The sequence below is a fragment of the Haplochromis burtoni genome, unplaced genomic scaffold, assembly GCF_018398535.1.
Source record: "Haplochromis burtoni strain Fernald_Lab_line unplaced genomic scaffold, NCSU_Asbu1 Contig_62, whole genome shotgun sequence".
Classification (NCBI taxonomy): domain Eukaryota; kingdom Metazoa; phylum Chordata; class Actinopteri; order Cichliformes; family Cichlidae; genus Haplochromis; species Haplochromis burtoni.
The window spans coordinates 642,715-661,562 of NW_024582423.1; the positions used below are offsets into that span (position 1 = coordinate 642,715).

General features: G+C 41.3%; 3 protein-coding genes across 10 annotated transcripts in view; 2 read left to right on the forward strand and 1 right to left on the reverse strand.

The window, feature by feature from the left end:
• Positions 1–1,024: 1,024 nt before the first annotated feature.
• Positions 1,025–5,642, reverse strand: ido1 (indoleamine 2,3-dioxygenase 1). Of its 2 annotated transcripts, none has more exons than XM_005922651.3 (10): positions 5,460–5,642; positions 4,765–4,860; positions 4,575–4,664; positions 4,341–4,459; positions 4,227–4,241; positions 4,032–4,131; positions 3,794–3,911; positions 2,540–2,591; positions 2,290–2,438; positions 1,025–2,202 (listed from the first exon to the last, which is right to left on the reverse strand). In XM_005922651.3, exons 1-10 carry the CDS (start codon positions 5,553–5,555, stop codon positions 1,805–1,807), a joined length of 1,233 nt encoding a protein of 410 aa, XP_005922713.1. In that variant the 5' UTR covers positions 5,556–5,642; the 3' UTR covers positions 1,025–1,804. The 2 variants fall into 2 exon arrangements, with proteins under 2 accessions (XP_005922713.1, XP_005922712.1); XM_005922650.3 differs by having other exon boundaries at positions 4,575–4,694.
• A 959-nt stretch (positions 5,643–6,601) lies between these two features.
• LOC102294042 (rho-related BTB domain-containing protein 2) lies at positions 6,602–18,279 on the forward strand. 6 transcript variants are annotated; one of them, XM_042221182.1, is made up of 11 exons: positions 6,602–6,804; positions 6,914–7,058; positions 10,376–10,577; positions 10,674–10,777; positions 10,869–11,054; positions 11,158–12,098; positions 12,201–12,319; positions 12,932–13,082; positions 13,176–13,282; positions 14,160–14,265; positions 14,380–18,279. In XM_042221182.1, exons 2-11 carry the CDS (start codon positions 7,039–7,041, stop codon positions 14,583–14,585), a joined length of 2,142 nt encoding a protein of 713 aa, XP_042077116.1. In that variant the 5' UTR covers positions 6,602–6,804; positions 6,914–7,038; the 3' UTR covers positions 14,586–18,279. The 6 variants fall into 6 exon arrangements, with proteins under 6 accessions (XP_042077116.1, XP_042077115.1, XP_042077113.1 ...); XM_042221181.1 differs by lacking the exon at positions 6,602–6,804 and having other exon boundaries at positions 6,872–7,058; XM_042221179.1 differs by lacking the exons at positions 6,602–6,804; positions 6,914–7,058 and adding an exon at positions 8,306–8,814.
• The window catches only part of LOC102293744 (phosphatidylethanolamine-binding protein 4), a 52,754-nt gene continuing 52,089 nt past the window's right edge, over positions 18,184–18,848 (forward strand). The window contains exon 1 of one of the 2 annotated variants that reach the window (XM_014333683.2): positions 18,184–18,279. In XM_014333683.2, coding sequence (XP_014189169.1) covers positions 18,277–18,279 — 3 coding nt within the window. In that variant the 5' untranslated portion in view covers positions 18,184–18,276. The remainder of the gene's footprint in view (positions 18,280–18,848) is intronic. The other variant, XM_005922652.3, reaches the window with a different exon arrangement.

The following is an 18,848-nucleotide window of genomic DNA, read 5'->3' on the forward strand; positions in this document are numbered from 1 at the left end:
AACTTTTGCAGCCGATATGAACATTTAAGGCAAAACTTGACACCTTTCACCCTATTATTTACATAATACATGTCACAACCTTGTTAGTACAGGTGTGTTCATGCACATGTGTCATTCCTATACTGAAACCAGCTGTGTGATGCAAGGTGAAACTATAGCGGCCATAGAGGCCCAGCCCCGACTACACAATGAAGACATCCTTAGAGATGGCCTGTGTTTACTGTAGGGTTGTCAGGGAGTCCTCCACCTACATGGCAATAAGGAAAGACATTATTTACTTTGGCTGGACAATGATGGCTCTAATCAGATCCCCATGATGTGAATACACTGTTCGGCCTATCACCACCCATTTCCAGTTTCTGTTCACCTTTCACCTCCTCGCCTAAGACCTCCCTGTCATCTTATAGAAACATTCTCTATGGCTGCCTGAGTGCCTCGGTTTAAGTACAAAACCCACAAATGACACCCAGCTTAATTTGAAATTTGTAGGTATTTGCTCTGAATTTGTCAGAGTAAACTGAAATTAAAATTGCTGTCTCCATATGCACAGACACATATCTCTCACGCTAAAACCTTTCACAGGCCACGTGTGTAATTGTGTTCTCTCCATTTGCCTCTTCTATTGTCATTCCCGCTCACCAGCATGTGAAAAGAGTTCAAGATAAAGTAGGTCACTCAGGTTGGGGAAACTGTCATGTCTAATTGCCACACCATCTCTCTTATCTGATCTGGCGAGGCTGTTATTGTAATGAAATACCAGTGGAGATGAGCCAGGAAAGGAGAAGATTACACAGCATGAGCCATTCATGGCACAATCCATCCCTTCATTGCCCTGGGTTTTCCACACAGTGGGTTCAGGAAGTATGGTGGGGCATGTGAGGGCTGGATGTGGGCTGGAGGAAGAAGGCAGGATAGCTGAGGTAACCACTCTGATAAGTCGATGCGTCTCTACTCTGCTTTGTGTTCTGACATGACAACCCTGTTCTGAATCAGCGCCACGAAGTTAAGACACAACAAAGGACGATTATTTTCTGAGATGGAAGAGTCAGATTCCATCCTGGTACTTTAATGAGTGGATGTGAATTTCAATACATCATCACAAGACTGCAATTAATGAATAACACATTATCATCATGGGGTCAGTTTTGCTTGTCAAGGCCAAATCAGGCTTGCTTCTCTCATAGGCTGCCCACTCTGGTAGCTCATCGTAATGCTGCCCTTTAGTGCCCTACCATGGTTTCACACGGTACTGCAGTACTTTATTTTCCCTGATTATTTTACTTAAAAGCTGAAAGTCAGTTGTTTTTACTTCCATACCAGCAGTGGATGATTTAAGATAATCTTCAGGCTGGAGAAACCAAGAAATCTTTGTGATTTGAAAAATACACTTGATCTTGGTTTCTCAGTCTCATTTACCAAAATTACAGGAGTGTTAGTACTGATTTCAACTGTTTAATGTTTAAATGTCATCAAAATATTTGGATCTTGAAATGATGCTCTTTTTTTCACATTCCAGTTCAGATTAAAGAAGCGATTAGTGGTTGCGTGTAATGGAAAGCAACAGTAGTGGTTTAAATCATGGTTTGGATCGATTGACGGGTATCACTCGTGTCTATTAGGCTGAGGTTTGTTTACAGACCCGCCAAAGCTACATGGAAGACAATCAAAAGAGGCCCCTCGCTTTCATTCTGCCAAAAGCTATCCTTTTAAAGACAAGTGAAATAGTGCGGAAAGTCATCAGAGTTGATTTTTCTGGTGGTTTTATTTGATTTGCATGACTCTGCGGTTCCTCTGTGATGACAGTTCAGCTGTGATGTTTTATTTCTCTGCTCGCCTCGGGCAGCAATGTATCTTTTGTTTGATCCCTCACAGTTTTTAGGAAAGACATTATGCTTGAGCCACCGGTGCCCCTCTCCTCAAGTGCTGTGGGTGCTCTGCTGATCATCTCGCCATCTGAGTTGTGGTTTTGGTCACGCAGTTGTCGAGCACGGGCAGCAGGTACTGCGATAAAGCGGCTGACGACATTGATGTGGTAGCTGCGCAAAGCCAGCAGCTTTTTAACACAGAGATCGAAGACATTGTTGAGGTCCTTGCGATCTTGCTGCTGGACAAAACTCCTCAGGGACGGCTGCAAAGAGATGTCGTTGATCAGTTTCTTGTGAAGGGGTGGCATGTAGTCCCTCATGTAGATTAGAAAGGAAGCTGGGGAAAAACAAAAGCAGTGAATTCTTTACATTCATCTCTGGCACAGTTGGGATCATGTTATTGACAATTCGTCAGCCTTTTTACCACTTTTTGGTTCATGTTTGACTCCCAGAAGCTCGTCAAAACAGTGCAGCAGACTGCTTTGTGCAGCACTCCCTCCTGAATACCTCATCGGCGCTGTCTGGACCCCTTCATAAACCAGCCCCTTTGGCATACACGGGTTGTCTTTCCATCTAAGTATGATTATGTGACACGGGCACGCACATAGGTCTCAAAAACATGTTTCACTTTGCAACTATGTGAATCGAGAGAAAACAGCAATAGATTTCTATACCCAGAAAGGTAGATCCTCATAATGCCATAGAAGACTGAAGGGTCCACATGCACTTAGGGAAGAAAAGAAAACAGTTGTTAATGGGATTCATTTTACAATAATCACGAAAAAGAGAAAAAAAAAAGGCAAGAATTGAATCATTTGCAATCATTAGAAAACTTTTTTCTTTCTTTATCAATGAACCTATCCCAGCTGGCTTTGGGCAAGAGGCAGGGTCATACATTTCAAGACAGCACAGGTAAACGTTTCAGTCATTTACAAATAACTCCCAATTTAAATTTAAAAAGATTCAGGGAAGGGAGTTTTCTACCTGTGTTAAACATCATTTAAAGCTCTGAGAAGTCTTTGTATGCTGAAAGCAAACAACAAACAGCTGTGATCTTTGGACCCTCGGCTGCCACTGCATTGCAAACTATGCTAAATTATTTAACTGCATAGGGATAAAAACACTTTTTGAAACACAGTTAACAACTCAACCAAAAAAAAAACATACATACTGTTTAAACAAGATAGAGAACATCATTTCAGCAATCATACCGCATCATATTCCATACATATTAGAAAAGCAAGACCAAAGTTAAACAAGTCCATGTCCTGAACTAACCCTAACCCTGTCTACAGCATAACGTTTTGGGAGACCTGGGTCGTTGACCCAGAGTTTTGAGTTTTCATTATTATTGAACTTTGATTTTGCCATTATTTATCATTTCTAGTCTTTTGGTGTCTTTGTTAGAGTTCTCTGTCTTATGGTTTATGTTTCTGTGTTCTATAGTTGCTCTGTCTCCCCTGTCAGCTGTATCCCCTTGTCAAGTCCATGTCTCTGTGTTATGTTTCCTGTTTTACTTTGAAAGTCCGTGTCTCATATTAATGTATCTGGTTTTGCTTCCCTTGTCTCGTTAGCCCTGATTTGTCCCAGCTGTGTTTCCCTCCTGTCTCTCATTCACTGATTGCTCCCTCTGTGTATTTAAGCCCTGTGTTTTCCTCTGTGTTGTGATCTACTGTCTAACATGCTGTGTGGTTTGCCTGGCAACTGGTTTGGTGCTTAGTTTATGTTCTTAGTTCAGTTAGGTTTCTGTTTTCTACCATCCAGCAATAAAGCTGAGTTTTTTGAATTAACGTTTGCCTTCAAGTGTCTGCACATTGGGTCCTCCTTACCACCACTCCTGCCTGCACATCAGCCTTCACATAACATAACGTGCAAACATTTTTAGAAAAAGGCTGTAACACATTTAGGTTTTACATCTGAATAAGTACCTTGCATCAGTTTGAGTGCGTCAGTCATGTCCTCAATAGACCGGCTGATGATCTCCAAGCCTCTGGCCACAGCCTCTGTGTCGCCACACCTCACACCATTGATCACCGTGGGAATATTCTACAAAGCAGTGGTTCTCTTAGAAATGTCCTCGCTTTAAGGGTGCCCTTATATTTGTCAGTTAACAACAATTATCAAGTGCACATTTTAGGATGTTTCCTGTTTTTAATGTATCTTCACCTTCACCGCAGGAACTCCAGCTAGCTCCACCAGCAGAGTGACCAAGAAGAAACCTCGGGCACTTTCTCCACCCGGGAGGCTGACCAACAACTTCAGGTTCCTGTTTGACAAATGTAAGCCATGAAACTTTGTGCATATTATAGTATGATAGCACATATTGTATTGTACTGTGTGCAGAAACAGAATTTTACTCACTCCATGTTGAAAGGCCTGGCACAGCAGATATACAGATGGACATGAAAAACAGGACATATTTATACACATTCGCTGGGTTTACTCAAACTGCTGGCAGGAGATTAGCGGCCTTACCCGTCAGGATCTTTCCTCTTCCAGTTAGCCAATACTGCATCTGCATGTGTGATAATTGGGGGAAGCCCTAAGCGTTGTGACACCTCCCAGTATGGAACAGCCAGACTGCATGGCAGTATCTTAAAAGAATATCAAAGAGAAATCAGTCATAATAACTGAATCACTTAAGGTAACATGTAGCATTCAGAAAACAGGAGGCAAAAGAAAAAGAAAAACTAACAGACAGTTAGTTACCTCAACTGTATCTTTCTCTCCCTCCTCCCAGACGTAGCCCATGGTCATCATGCTGAGAGCCAGGTGGGCCAGTCGTAACTCTTTGTGTTTCTGCAGAAAGTTGCTGCTCAGCAGTGGCATCTGGTCATAGACAACTGTACTGAGCAACTGCTTCACAGTCATCGTGAATGGTGCTTGTCATTATAAATACCTTGTTAATACGGGAGCGCAACTCGTGGGACTGTGCAAGCTCTGGGATTCTCAGGGCGATATCCATCCATGGCTGGTAATAAGGTGGAAGCTCTTCCTTTAAATGCACATCATGAGAAAATGTTAATGTTGGTCAGTACCACTAAACACAACTGTAGTTGGTGTAAAATGCAAACAAATCCAAGTTCATGTTGTCCTCAAATGTCAAAGCAACAAATTCACTAAAATCCAAATGGCTCAAGGGGCTCAAAATGAAATGTTCACAACTTGTGACCATCATGTGTGTTGTGTGCTTGTGTCCAAGCAGGACCTTAACTTACTAAGCTTCTTTTTTAGGAACCAGTTCTCCCATCCATCACTGTGCTTCATGTTTTATTTCTGGCTACAGAAGTTATGAACATTATTGTTCTCTCCATTTTTGCTCTCTTCTATATGCAAAAATGTGATTTTGTAAACGTCTTCCAGGAATAATGCTCACTTCCTTCATCTTTGTTGGTCTCAATCAATACTAAAGTTAATATTTTTATAACAGCTTTTTTGGCGCTATAAGGATTAATGTAATTGTCAAATTCTTATTAAAGGTTTGGTTTTTAAGTAATACAATGTGAATAAAATGTAATAATGTTACATCACAAACTTGAAACAAGCAAAGCTAAAATAACACACACAGAACTTCAAAAGAGCTTTTCAACGTACCAAAGGATCTGGAAGGATGAAGCCGAGTTCTTCTGAGACATGATAGGACTTCAGAGAGAAGAGAGCTTCGGTCTGGTCTGTTTCAGCAGAAGCCATAGAGAAAACAAGGCAAGCACCAAAAACTGCAATGATCCTCTGACAAGCTGAATGATCCCAGACACCCCAGTCTGGCTGGACTTGAGCACAAAGGTATTGCTTACACAACCTTTATACCTGAGTTCTGCTGTTGCACAATTCCAACTGTAGAAAATCAATACTTCACTTTGTGAATCATATAGTATGAAACAAATAATCGGTGTCACGCTTGGTTGATCTATAACTGTCCAAACTGTTAAAGTTATGCAAAGAAGAAACTAAAGCCAGTTGGGATGCTTTGCATGTTGTAAAAAAAAAAAAACGCCTTGTTGTTTTCCCACATTTCCTACAGGTTATCAGGAACGTAACTGATAACAAATAAGGAACAGATATGTTACTTTTACAAAAGCACAATCATTTGTTTATCAGCCTTTTGTTTAAGAACTCTTTGACAGCAGATTCATCTGAAGCAATAAATAAATACGCTAATAATGAGTTAATAACGTGCGTAGGCGTGTCTTTTTCAATTTGTATTCATATCCTGAAGATAACACGCTCTTTATGTTTTGACTGACAGCTATAAAAGACTGCTACTTAAACAAAAGTGCTCCATATATCTGGAACAAACTCCCAGAAAGCCTCAGATCAGCTGAAACACTCAGTTTATTTAAATCCAGATTGAAGACTCACCTATTCTCAGCTGCATTTGAATAAAGCACCAAATCCACACTTTTAAGCTTAAATTTCAAAACTTATATTTTAACTACTGATTTTATTTACTGTTTTTTTTAATCAATTTTAAATCATGCTTTTTATTATTTTTGTTTTTTAATGTCTCTGTAAAGCACTTTGAATCACCTTGTTGTTGAATTGTGCTATATAAATAAATTTGCCTTGCCTATAACATTTTATGCCGTGTGGCTTTTATTTTGAAGGGACTTTCTCCTTTCTCTATCCTCTATATAAAAGAGGATTAAGTCAAATTTAGACTGTCAGCCTCACCTGCTGGAGGAGACTGAACACTGCAGTTTCCTTAAACCAAACCATGCACCGCACAGTGTATGTGCGTAAACAGTAAATGAATCAGGCCAGTAATACTCAGTGCTCCAGAGCGCCAACAAACCGGCATTTCACTTTGCGATTTGTCACGTGTTTTGGAAATACTGAATGAAATGAACCCGCACTAGGACATGAATCTGTTGGAGAAGTTTCTTTGTTAAAATCAGCTCAGCGGTCTGATTTCTTTTTGAGCAACTCCACGTAAGCTTCGGTATTGTAACATTTGCAAGTCGGTGTAAAGGTCAGCTGTAATTTGATCCTCTTGCTTCTGAAACATAGATAACAAACACCAGACTGCATTGTTGTGCTTTCTAACACAGATGACAAAATAACTGGAACACTGAGGCTGAGGACAACAGCGGTCTGCCAGGGAGCTGGACTTTAAGGAAGTGCTACTTCACTGACAGTGCAAACTCACTTTTAGTAGGCCTTAACTTTGGAAACCATGGCTGTCAGTACCCATGAGTGAGTTGTTTTTTTTTTTCTTTTGTGCGTGTGTGTTAAATCACTGAAGTTAAACAATAGCTAAACTTCCTGCCAATTAGATCCATTGATATGTTTTTGCAGTTAAATAGCTGACATTAGCTAGCTGCTGACACTGAAGGATGATGTATGGTGATTATGATAAATGTCAAGTAAATCCAGGAGAATCTGATTCACTGAACACAGTTGTTTTAATGCTGAAAATAAAAGCTTTAACACAAACTGATGAACGGCGGTGACTTACAGACCTACGACTCTCGTAGGTCTCTTGGGTCTTTATTGCTAAGTAAGAAGCTCCAAACAGCATCATTTTGGTAAGATGAAAGAAAAATAATTCAAATTTGGGAATTTAAAAGTCGAAGTACGTGCTTGTGACCAATGTTCTCTAATTTTTCATGTGTCTGAGCGAACACACAAACTCCCTGAGCGGTCCCTTGGACCACTGTGAGCAACAGCAGACATGTCCACTGTGGTCACGCCAGCATCGAATCCATCCAAGTTACATGGTTTATTAAAATAATCAAATTACAGCATTTACATTTATGTTAGACTACTTTTAATTAACTGCTTTAGCCCACTTACACGGGCGCAGCCAGTCACTTACTGACTAACACTGCAAAACAGAATTGTTAAAGTTTCAATTTTAATTTCAAATCAGGTTAGATTTTTTTTTTGTGCGCAGAGACCGTGCCAGCAGTGCGCAATTGCGCACGCGCGCAGCTTAGAGGGAACATTGCGTGACACTGTAATGACGAGGCAAATGTTAACAGTTAACGTATTTGTAGCGATAATGTGAGTCAAATCAAAAGATAAAATGTGCACTTCATAACAACTTGTATAAAAGGGACAGAGTCTCAAAAGTCTGCTAAAGTCTGTGTATTTCCTTTAATATATTTGTATTATTTCTTAATTTCTATTAGTGTTTAAGCGTTTTTATTTAGATTATTATTATTTATTTTCTTATTGTTGTGTTTTTTATTTATTTATTTATTTACTTACTAATTGTATTGAGTACAATCTAACTTCGTTTTCATGGTGTGGTAGTGTCACAATTACAGTGAAGTCTCTTATGTCTTAAACAAACAGGAATTTATTCCGTTTTTGTCGCGTATCCGACATGCCTGCAACCACTGCGCGCGCAGTTGCTGCGCGTGTAGAGTGTGTGAGTGTGTGTGTGTGTGTGTTTTAGTGTATACATGCATGCAAAAGTTAATCCCTGGTCTTTCTCCGCTGTAAATCCACCTGACACACCCCTTCTTACACCACTGTGATTAGAAGGGAGCTGATCATTCATGCTTAACGTGTCCGAGGTCTCGCGGGTTGCATGAATTAATCATAACCTGGGCTAAATAAAGTATAAAGTATGAGCGGATCAGTGTTTTGTAATAAATAGGTTTGGGGGTTTTCTTTTTTCTTTTTTTCCCGTCTGTGCGCCTGCCTATTATTAGCTACGGAGGCCATCCAGTAAGTGGAGGTGGGTCTATGACGGTCAGGGCTGCAGCTCTGCATCGCACCGTTAGACTTCACCTCAGCGTCCGCGTTTCTGCCAGTGCCATCGGGCTCGTCGCACCGATCCAGAGCACCTTTCCTGAAACATCGGCTATTTCCAAGCCTCGTTCACCTCGCCTTGAAGATGAAGTTAAATACGAGCTGCCGTCAGGTGCAAGACGCATCCGATGGAGCCCTGCTTTTTATCTCGTTCATCGACCAACCCGATGCAGCACTTCCTTATGTTGCGGTAAGGATGGTCGGCAACCGTTATGACCACAGCGTCAGAGTGGGTTTTAATTCGCTTATTTTATGGGGGGAGGCTGGTTTTTGCGATGAACTCGGAGCCGGATAAACAGGCTCAAGAGTCAGTGACGGGGCGTTACATAACGTGTAATGCAGCAGAGCCTCATGACTAGTGTCTCGGTGGTGGAGGGAGGCACTGTTCGGTCCTTCTGGTAGGGTATGCATGTTTTTATCATCCTTGTTATGGCAGATAACCGAGGCTCCTTAAAAATGTGTTTTTAAGATGATCGACTTAAGGCACTGTGCGTTATATAGTATATCTCACCACATTTTAAAAATCATTAATTAATTCGTGAGTTGCGCATTGTAGTCTGTAACAGGAAAGGGCATTTGAATGAGCAATTGTAGGGGCGGGGTATCTCTATAGTATCAGACAGGCCCAGCCTAAGGTCAGACTGCGAGTTGTTTTGAAAGGTGAGAGAAGCCTATGGTGATGCGGATTATGCAGTGAATGAAGAGCCCGATTTTTTTTATGAATGGCTACAAAGTGACCATGAGGCAAAGAAATCATAGTAACCCATGATAGTAATATTTAGAGCACTGTGTGAACCAAAGTAAGCAAATGATGCTGCAAAAGTGTTTTGGATAGAAAGTCCTTTTAGTATAAGAACAGCAGAAGTTATGCTTTAGAAAGGGAGCTGCTTTTTTGTTTTTTCCTGATAGTGGGCACTTGACTTCCAGGTAGGGGTAGCTGGCTTCATTCATAAGAAGGCAACACTATCTGAGAATATAAATATGAATGGAGGCTATATTCCCAGTCCGCTTACGCTTTCAAGAGGGGGAGGGGGGGGGCTTGGATGGAGATTTCTTGTTTATTCGTGTAAGCTCTGGATGTGTAAATTAAACATGGCGTGACTTGGGTTTCAGATGGTTCAAAATCACGTTACGACACTTAACAGTGGCGTTGTCTCTATACATCAAATCAAAAAAGAGCATAAATCACGGAGGCTTGTCTGATATAGGGTCTAACACAATGACACCAACCACAGTTCCCTTGGAAACTGGAACAGCGACCTAAATCGTCAGCAACCATTTTCAAGACACAGAAATAGTCTGTTTACCTATTCCTATTGTTTCATTTAGGTGCAGGCCACATGCATGAGGGCTGTGATGACTTAAGTTATAGGCTCTGAGGTATAAGGTTGGGGTGCTATGCTTGAGATGTAATGACATGGGGAAAAAAGAAAGGGAATTTTAGGCTTCCTGATGGTTGGAAGAATTGCAGGGATGTGTCACACATGTAGCATTGCAGCAGCCTTTATTAAAAGAGGAGCAGTAGCATTTAAACTTATTTAACTCTTTTGAAACTAAGAGTGCCTTTTCTCTACCTTTTAATTAAGGTTGACACAAGGAAGTCACGAGGCCATCCCCTGATAGCTCTGCAGGCAGAATTAGCAGTGCAGATGAAGCCTTGTCAGTGTCTGTCCCTGTAGCGTTCATGGCAGGGTAGTGTGGGACTGAAAGTGCTAATACACGACTTTCTGCACACCTTTATATTCTGACAGGCCCCAGCTGACGGATTCTGATATGGACTATGAGAGACCAAACGTTGAAACTATCAAGTGTGTGGTGGTAGGAGACAATGCAGTTGGGAAGACCCGCCTCATCTGCGCCCGGGCCTGCAATGCCACCCTGACTCAGTACCAGTTACTCGCCACACATGTACCCACGGTCTGGGCAATTGACCAATACAGAGTATGCCAGGAGGTGAGTAAGAAAGCTCAAATAGTTTGGGTTTTTTGTCCCTTGATATAGAGAGGCTGGTGGTTGTAGAAATACAAATATTTTTTTGGCAACTATCAGGTTTTAGAGCGCTCAAGAGATGTTGTGGATGATGTCAGCGTGTCACTCCGCCTTTGGGATACTTTTGGAGACCATCATAAGGACCGGCGTTTTGCATATGGCAGGTGGGAAAATGTGAAATTCTATGGTCTTTTTACCATCAGTTGCTTTCATCTTACCCGAAATAAGCAAGTTTGCCCTCTGGCTTCCCTTCAGGTCTGATGTTGTGGTCTTGTGCTTCTCAATCGCCAATCCCAACTCTCTGTACCATGTAAAGACTATGTGGTACCCTGAGATCAAACACTTCTGTCCCCGTGCTCCTGTCATCTTGGTAGGCTGTCAGCTGGACCTGCGCTATGCTGACCTGGAGGCAGTGAACAGGGCACGGAGGCCTTTAGCTAGGTACTCAGTTTTGCATTTATCTCTCTATATGCAAGAACCTTCAAGTTTCATGTCCGAAAGGTTGATTTACTTCCGATTAACTTCTGATATGTTATTTTTTCAGACCAATAAAATCCAGTGAGATTCTTCCTCCAGAAAGAGGCCGGGAGGTGGCCAAAGAGCTGGGAGTACCATATTATGAAACCAGTGTTGTTGCTCAGTTTGGAGTCAAGGACGTCTTTGATAACGCCATCCGAGCTGCGCTCATTTCACGCCGCCACCTGCAGTTTTGGAAATCTCACCTCAGAAATGTCCAGCGACCTCTCCTTCAGGCACCCTTCTTGCCACCAAAACCTCCCCCACCTATAATCACTGTGCCACCTCCCCCTACCACCACAGAGGAGCATCCAGCCGGTCTTCTCGAGGACCCACACTGTGCCGATGTCATCCTGGTCCTGCAGGAGCGACAAAAGATTTTCGCACACAAGATATACCTGGCGACATCCTCTTCAAAGTTCTACGACCTCTTTATTATGGACATGCAAAATGAGGAGACCGAAAAGCCCCCTCGGGGTCCGATCTCTGGGCGAGAGCTGCTGATGCGTGCTGCAAGTTTTGATGTTTGTGAGAGCAGCGATGATGGAGACAGGGCCAACCTGAGGGCCTGCACTAGTGACGGGACCTTGAAAGACTCTGAGGTCGCCCGGCGGGGCAGACTGCTCTCCTCGTGGAGCCGAGCCTTTGTCAGCATCCAGGAAGAGCTTGTGGACGACCCCATAACATACAGCCCCAGGCCTATGACTGTAGTCCACATGGACCAGTCCATGCAGCTCGGTCCTTTTCGAGCAGTTCTTCGCTACTTGTACACTGGCCAGCTAGACGAGAATGAAAAAGAGCTAATGCACATTGCTCACATCGCTGAGCTGCTGGAGGTCTTTGACCTGCGGATGATGGTGGCAAACATACTCAACAATGAAGCCTTCATGAACCAAGAAATCACCAAAGCCTTCCATGTGCGGCGGACAAACAGAGTCAAAGAGTGCTTGGCCAAAGGCACTTTTTCTGGTGAGAGCAAATCATTACATGTATTTGTTTGTCTGCCCAGCTTGAAGTAGAGTGGATGCCGGTGTAAGTGAGGTTTTACTAGCTCTCACTTCTGCGTTGCAGATGTAGTTTTCAAGCTAGATGATGGGACGATCATGGCCCACAAGCCTTTACTCATCTCTAGTTGTGACTGGATGGCAGCTATGTTTGGCGGGCCTTTTGTTGAGAGCTGCACCAAAGAGGTGAGTCGAGGACAGGCTAAAATCAGCCCTGTATGAAACACATAGTTCAGCATTTATAGTTACATACTCATTACCAGTCAAATCATTAGTGCATTTAATTAGCTTATAATTAAAGAAAGCACACTTGTGTAGCACATCTCAAATAAACAAAGTGGCTCGTGTAGCACACCAATGGACTACGTGAAGTGTGTAAAAACTATAATTAGAGGACTGCAAATCTGCTCTAATACAATTACACTGGCTTTGTGATCCAAGTGTACTGCAGTTCTCTGAGGCCTGGTAATTGTGCCTGATTCTACTATGAATTAAAAGTACTACAGATTCATAAAACGCCTGATAGAAGAAAAGGTTTTTAGATCGTTTGGAATTGAGATTGTGTCTTTTCAAATGATCCATAGTGTATCAGATAGCTCTGTAAAGCTATATTTAGATCACCTATGAAACTCACGATGTGTCCCTCTCTTGCTGCACAAAAAGTAAATATTTTTTGTAGTCTGATCGTGTAAAATGTTGTACAGGAGATTCCTTCTCGCTCTTCCTCTCTCTGTGCACACCTGCTGAATCCTTCAGGACCTGAATCATGTTATATTTTGCATGTTTTCTGCTCCTAAGGTGCTGTTCCCCAACACAACTCGCAGCTGTATGAGGGCTGTGTTAGAATATCTGTACACGGGCCGCTTTTGTTCTCGCTCGGATCTGGATGCAATGGAGCTCATTGTTCTTGCCAATCGACTTTGCCTCCCCCACCTGGTTGCACTTACAGGTATTACATTTGGTATCATTTTCCTGTAAAGTACAGGATTGTATGACATGCAGCCGCAGTGTGCCCTTCCAAGCCGTTGCCTACAGAGAGTAGCTTTTATGTTTCTTTCAGAACTCTACACAGTAACAGTGCTGACGGAGGCGGCGATGATGGGGGCTGACATCGATGGAGATGTGCTGGTGTACTTGGATATGGCCCAGGTAGTGTGACCTGCCAATCATTCCGAGCAGGGATTGTTCTTAACGCACTTACACAACGCTGTGACAAAATAGATTTTATTTTTATTATTAATGAGGGCATTTCTCAGAGGGGACTTCTCTTGAGGCTAAAATAGTTTTCACAGGCAGTAGGTGGGGCAAAAGACACATTAAATTAAACTGCCCTTACCTAGCTGAAGGATTTTTGGTGTAGTGAGCAATTGGGAGACAGGAATCATGCTCAGCACTGTACATCATCCTGTCATTAAGTTTCAAATGGGTATATTTTCCATTTGCCCGGCAAGCTCATTTTGCTCATTTTTTAATTTATTTGGTGCAATTCACCACTGAAACACAAACATTAAAATGAATTTTCATGTTGTTTTTTTAAATTACTATACTGCCGCCTGCTTTGCCAGACCAGAATATAGCAAACAAATCAAACTGGCTAATGGCTGTTAGATTTTTTTTGTTTGTTTTCTGTGTGTTTGTGTTTTCGCTTGTTAGCAAGGAAAAGAAAAGGGGTAGATTTGTGGGAAATATATTGGAGAAAGACTGTTGATATATATTGGAATCCTTAGAATTTGTTACTTTCTGCTGTACTTTGTTAGTTGCCATGCTAACTGCAGCATGCTAAAATTAGCACAGTAATGCTACCATGACTAAGCTTCTAAGTGCAGTACAAATTTACTTAATGGCTCTGACAAAGAAGTGTAAACAAGATAGTCTAAATGTAAGGTCAACTCAAATGGCCTCTGTACTCCAAATATAGATTGTTTTTTTTAAATATGTGCACTTCATGTCAGCAAACCCCAGCACTGCTTTTTATCTCCAAAACAAAACACACAGAATGATGATATATGACTTTGTGTGCTGACAGTTCCACGGTGCCCAGCAGCTCACTGGCTGGTGTCTTCACCACATCTGTACCAACTACAACAGCATCTGCCGCAAGTTTCCCCGAGATATGAAGGCCAAGTCTGCAGGTAACAAACATCTGATCAATCTTTAATGCTCTCCTCTCATTAGTAGCGAACACCAGTGTGAGACAGAGAGTAACTAAAGAAAAGATTGTCTTGAAAATATTTATTGTGATTCAGAGAACCAAGAATACTTTGAGAAACATCGCTGGCCGCCGGTGTGGTACCTGAAAGAAGACGACCACTACCAAAGGGCACGCAAAGAGCGCGACAAGGAGGACTACCTGTACCAGAGGAGGCAGTGTAAACGCAAGTGGCTCTTCTGGAACCTTCCTTCTTCCCCTAACTCGAACTCTCCATCTTCTGGCTCATCTGCAGTCATCTGACGGAGTGGTAAGGAGAGGCCCACTCTGCAGCGCGTCAGTGTGGATGCAAGCTGTAAAAGCTCCAGTCAAACATAAGCGCTGCTGGCTAGATATGCCCCAATTATTCAGGCACACAGTTACATTTACTGTTTGCTTACCTCTGCAGTCAAACAGCACTCCAGGTTTCCAAGTTCAGCTCAGTCTAGCGGTCAAAGTAATGAGTTTTGTTTCTTAGATTTTTAGCTTGTTATACGCGAGACTCAAATCTCAGTGATATGAACCTTACTGACAAACGGTACAGTATATCTGGCGCAAATATCACCTCACGTGGATAGTTGTGCGTTCTGCCACCTGAGTTTTAAGTTTAAAAAACAGGACTCTGCTGGCACAGAACCTTTCACCCGTGGTGTCATCAGTTACATTGAACTGATAATCAAGTGCTGCTTATCAGCTGCAACAACCAGCAATTCAACACAGAATTTAAGTCTCAGAGATATAACACACAGGATGTAACAATAGCATGGCCTACCTGGAAACAGTTACTCCGATCATGCCTATTATTATCGTGGATGCATAAGTTATAAAATACTGGCAACTTCTACTCATGTATATTTTTGTACAGTCGTTCTATTTTTGAATGTGTACAGCTTGCATCGCCTTCAGTGATGCAAGCCTGGACACAATCAACTTGTGATTTGTGTCCTCTTGTCACAAAAGGGCTGTCGTTTACATGAATTGATTCAGTGTCCGGAGACACAAGAGATCCCAAATCAGAGAAAGAATCAGTCTTTTCAGTAAAATGCCAGCAAAAACAAACCAGATCAATAATATTTACTACGTGTCATTCAATGAGGATTTTTATCAGTTCTTCACTGAAGGTTTCCGCTAGTTTCCCACAAAGCTGCATTTCTGGATTTGAAGAGACCACGTGGACTCTGTGACAGTGATGTGTATCTCTCTCTCTCGCTCTGGTGATGATTTAGCCTTTAGCGATTGATCTGAGTTGATTAGAGGTTGCAGTGGGATATGTAAGACTCGCGCATGCATGAGGCCTCCTCACGGCCCTTCATGTGAATTCATCAGTACATCTTCTACACACCCAGCACTTTCTGGACTCTTCTCTGCAGAGACAAACACACACAAGAACTTCCAGTATTGGCATCCTTTTGAACAGCGTTAAGGACAGTTTGGAATCATGACACACTCAAACAGATCTTTATTATTTCTTTTAAAGGAACTGAGAACTGGCTGCATTGCTAAGATGTTCAAAATGTTTCCAAAACAGTTGTGAAGAGGTTTCAATCAAATCATTTTTCTTGATTTGTTTTGCACGCCTCACAGTATACGTTCAGAGCTGTCATCTACTGTTGTACTTGACTGTCAGAAGGGCTGCAGCATTTCGATCAGCAGTCACGGCGCTCAGTGAAGATGGGTGGTATTGTAAATTGTAAAAAAAAATATCAACTGCAAGTAACTTGCATCACTCTAATGTGCTGTTACCTAAAAATGTGCACTGCAGGCAGTGAGCAGAATTATACAGTATTACCGAGTAATACACACACTGAATACAGACTTGACTTATCTGACTTGCATTTAGTTACTGTGCAGCTACAAACTTGTTTAATACTCATTGTGCTTACCTCCATTATATATCTTACTATACATACAATTTACAGGCAGTTCAAATATACAGTTGACTACTAGTAAAATAGGATAGTAAAGTAGACACTTTGCATTATAAAGATCTACATTCATAAAACATGCTAATGCTATGTAAAAGAATCAGTTCCAGCATTTGTTTTTCAGGCTTGCTTTAATCCATTATGATAATTCTTTTCAACTGCATTTTTAAGTAGACATAATTAGAGCCAAGAAAAGAGTTTAAAATAATTAAGTGGTATGAATTAATTCAGCGACAAAGGCTAAATGTATTGCTTGTATTAATTCTTTGAGTAATAACTACACTGCATGAACAGAGCCCCGCCAAAATAGAAGACATTAATTTGCAGTCGTTTAAAAATGTAACGCATATCAGAGTGGTGGTCCTGGTGTTCGAAGCGGTATCTTTAAATTGCTGTCTTTTATATTAAATCATCTGTTGTTAAGCAAAGAAAAAATTGAGAACTTTCATTTTTAGGAATTTTAATCAGCAGCATAGATGACAGCAAACACCAGAAGGCTGATGACCCTCTGATTTTATTCTAATTCTGAATGTTTTTAAGTGCTCAATTATTTGAGTAATAGATAGTGTTTAGATAACTCAAAATACAGTTTGGTGTACTTTAGCAGCAGGAGGGTCTATATTGCTATAGCTTGCCTTGATGGTAGGACTGATGAAGTTCATCGTTCGTTAAGACATGGTTTCCATTCCTCAGTGCATCGCATTTCTCAGCGAATCTTCTGCTGTTTTGCATCAAGAACACCTCATGCCTTAATGTACAGTGTACTGTAGTGTGTGCTATTGAATGTAAAGTAGTGTTACTGTGGTCACTAGTTTGTTATATCGTAAGCTATAATGGTGCTCTCTAGGCTGTGTGTGTATCTATAAATGTACATAATCCATAATTTGGATATAAAGCAATCAGTCAGTGTGTGATTCGAAGAGTCCAGTGAGTGTGTGTCAGTTTGAACACTGCTAAAGGTTTATGATTTTGTTTGTTTGTTTAAAGCTGAACGACAAGATTAAAGACTCTGGCTATTAAGGCCACACTAGACTAATGAGAAACCATCAAATTTGTGACATTAACCATGAAATTAATGCAGGGATTTCAAAATTTTGTTTCATTATTTTAAAGTTTCTTTATGTACTCCACTGAGCTCCAATTTCTGAGACTGCATAGTAGCAAAATGCTAAGATAGTGTGGACACTGGAAGCTAGATGGTAACTCTAAATGTAAATACATATATATTTGACTTCTGCAAGTCGAACTCGACATAGCAATCGATACAAGCTATTGCATAGGTTAACATACATACTGTTTTGTACTATGCATAATGAAATGTCTGACTTTGAAAGTATAAACTTGCACTGCTTTGTAGCACCGGGTTCTCTTCAAATTGCATTAAAGGGTACTGCAACATCATTAGATGAAGAAGTAGACAACATCAGGTTAAAATAAAGAAGAAGAAAAATAAGATCATGAATTATAAATTAGTTACTACTGGGGCCCTTTTCCATTTGTTTGGGTGCTAATATCACAGCTGCAGAGAAGCACAAACCAAAGGGAGCTTTAGCAGCACCAGGAATATATATTATATGCTGCACAATCACTACTGCATAGTTTAAGAGGCCTTGATCAGAAATGGTTGAATATTAAATAAAATAAAAAAAGAAAAAAACAATAACAGAAAAGAAAAAAAAAACTTGAATGTTTTCTCAGTGTTCAAAACCTGGATGACACTTTGTTTAGTCACCAGGTTTTTATTTTCTTTGTCTTCGTTCTCAAGAGCTGTTTTTATTGTTTGGGAGCTATAAATATGAAATTCTGTAGCATGTGTTCTTGAAAACGTGTAAATAATATTTACTAAATAAACAAAGAGCAACACGTGGAGTCCGGTATGGTGGAGTCTGTTTATTTGGTCGTGTTACGTGAAATTTGTGCAGCCTCATCACACGTCAGAAGGACCGAGCCCTGCGCAGAGGCGGCAGCAGCAGCTGAAGCAGAAGGAGGAACCTGCAGCCAAACAAGCCCCAGCCGACAACTTTTGAGACATGGTAATGTTTATGACACATGCATGCTACTATTCTTAATGCTAGTTTAGATGCCTGCTGCCTGTGTGTAGTTTTATTTCAGGTTAGCTGTCGACTTGCGCAGACACTCCGACGCTCAGTAATACACTGCATAAATATAAACAAGCTAAAATAAGTAAAGGCTAAACTTGCTAGTGTTAGTAACACATTAAAAGACATGGGGACTCGCTTTTAGTACAGCCTTGAATTTACCAGTAGAAAACAAAATATAACGGAAAGCAATGACGTGAAACGGAGATGGGAGCCATTAAAAGTTAAATATAGCATCTAATGCATTAGCAATTCTTGCGGTGTAGCGCGCGACCCGGCTCGGTTTAAGGACACACGTGACATAAATTAAAAATTTGTGATTGGACAGTGACGTTGCCTACAGCCGTGAGGACCCAATTCCGCCTGTGCTTTTTATGCAAACTACGTTATTTTTCTCTTGGTGTGCAAACATGCGTAGTGATATGCTGCTGATGTGTCATCTAGTCGAACAGGTGTAGGTGAGTTTAGATTAAGCTCTGATTGGCTGAGTGTGGCAGCAGGTG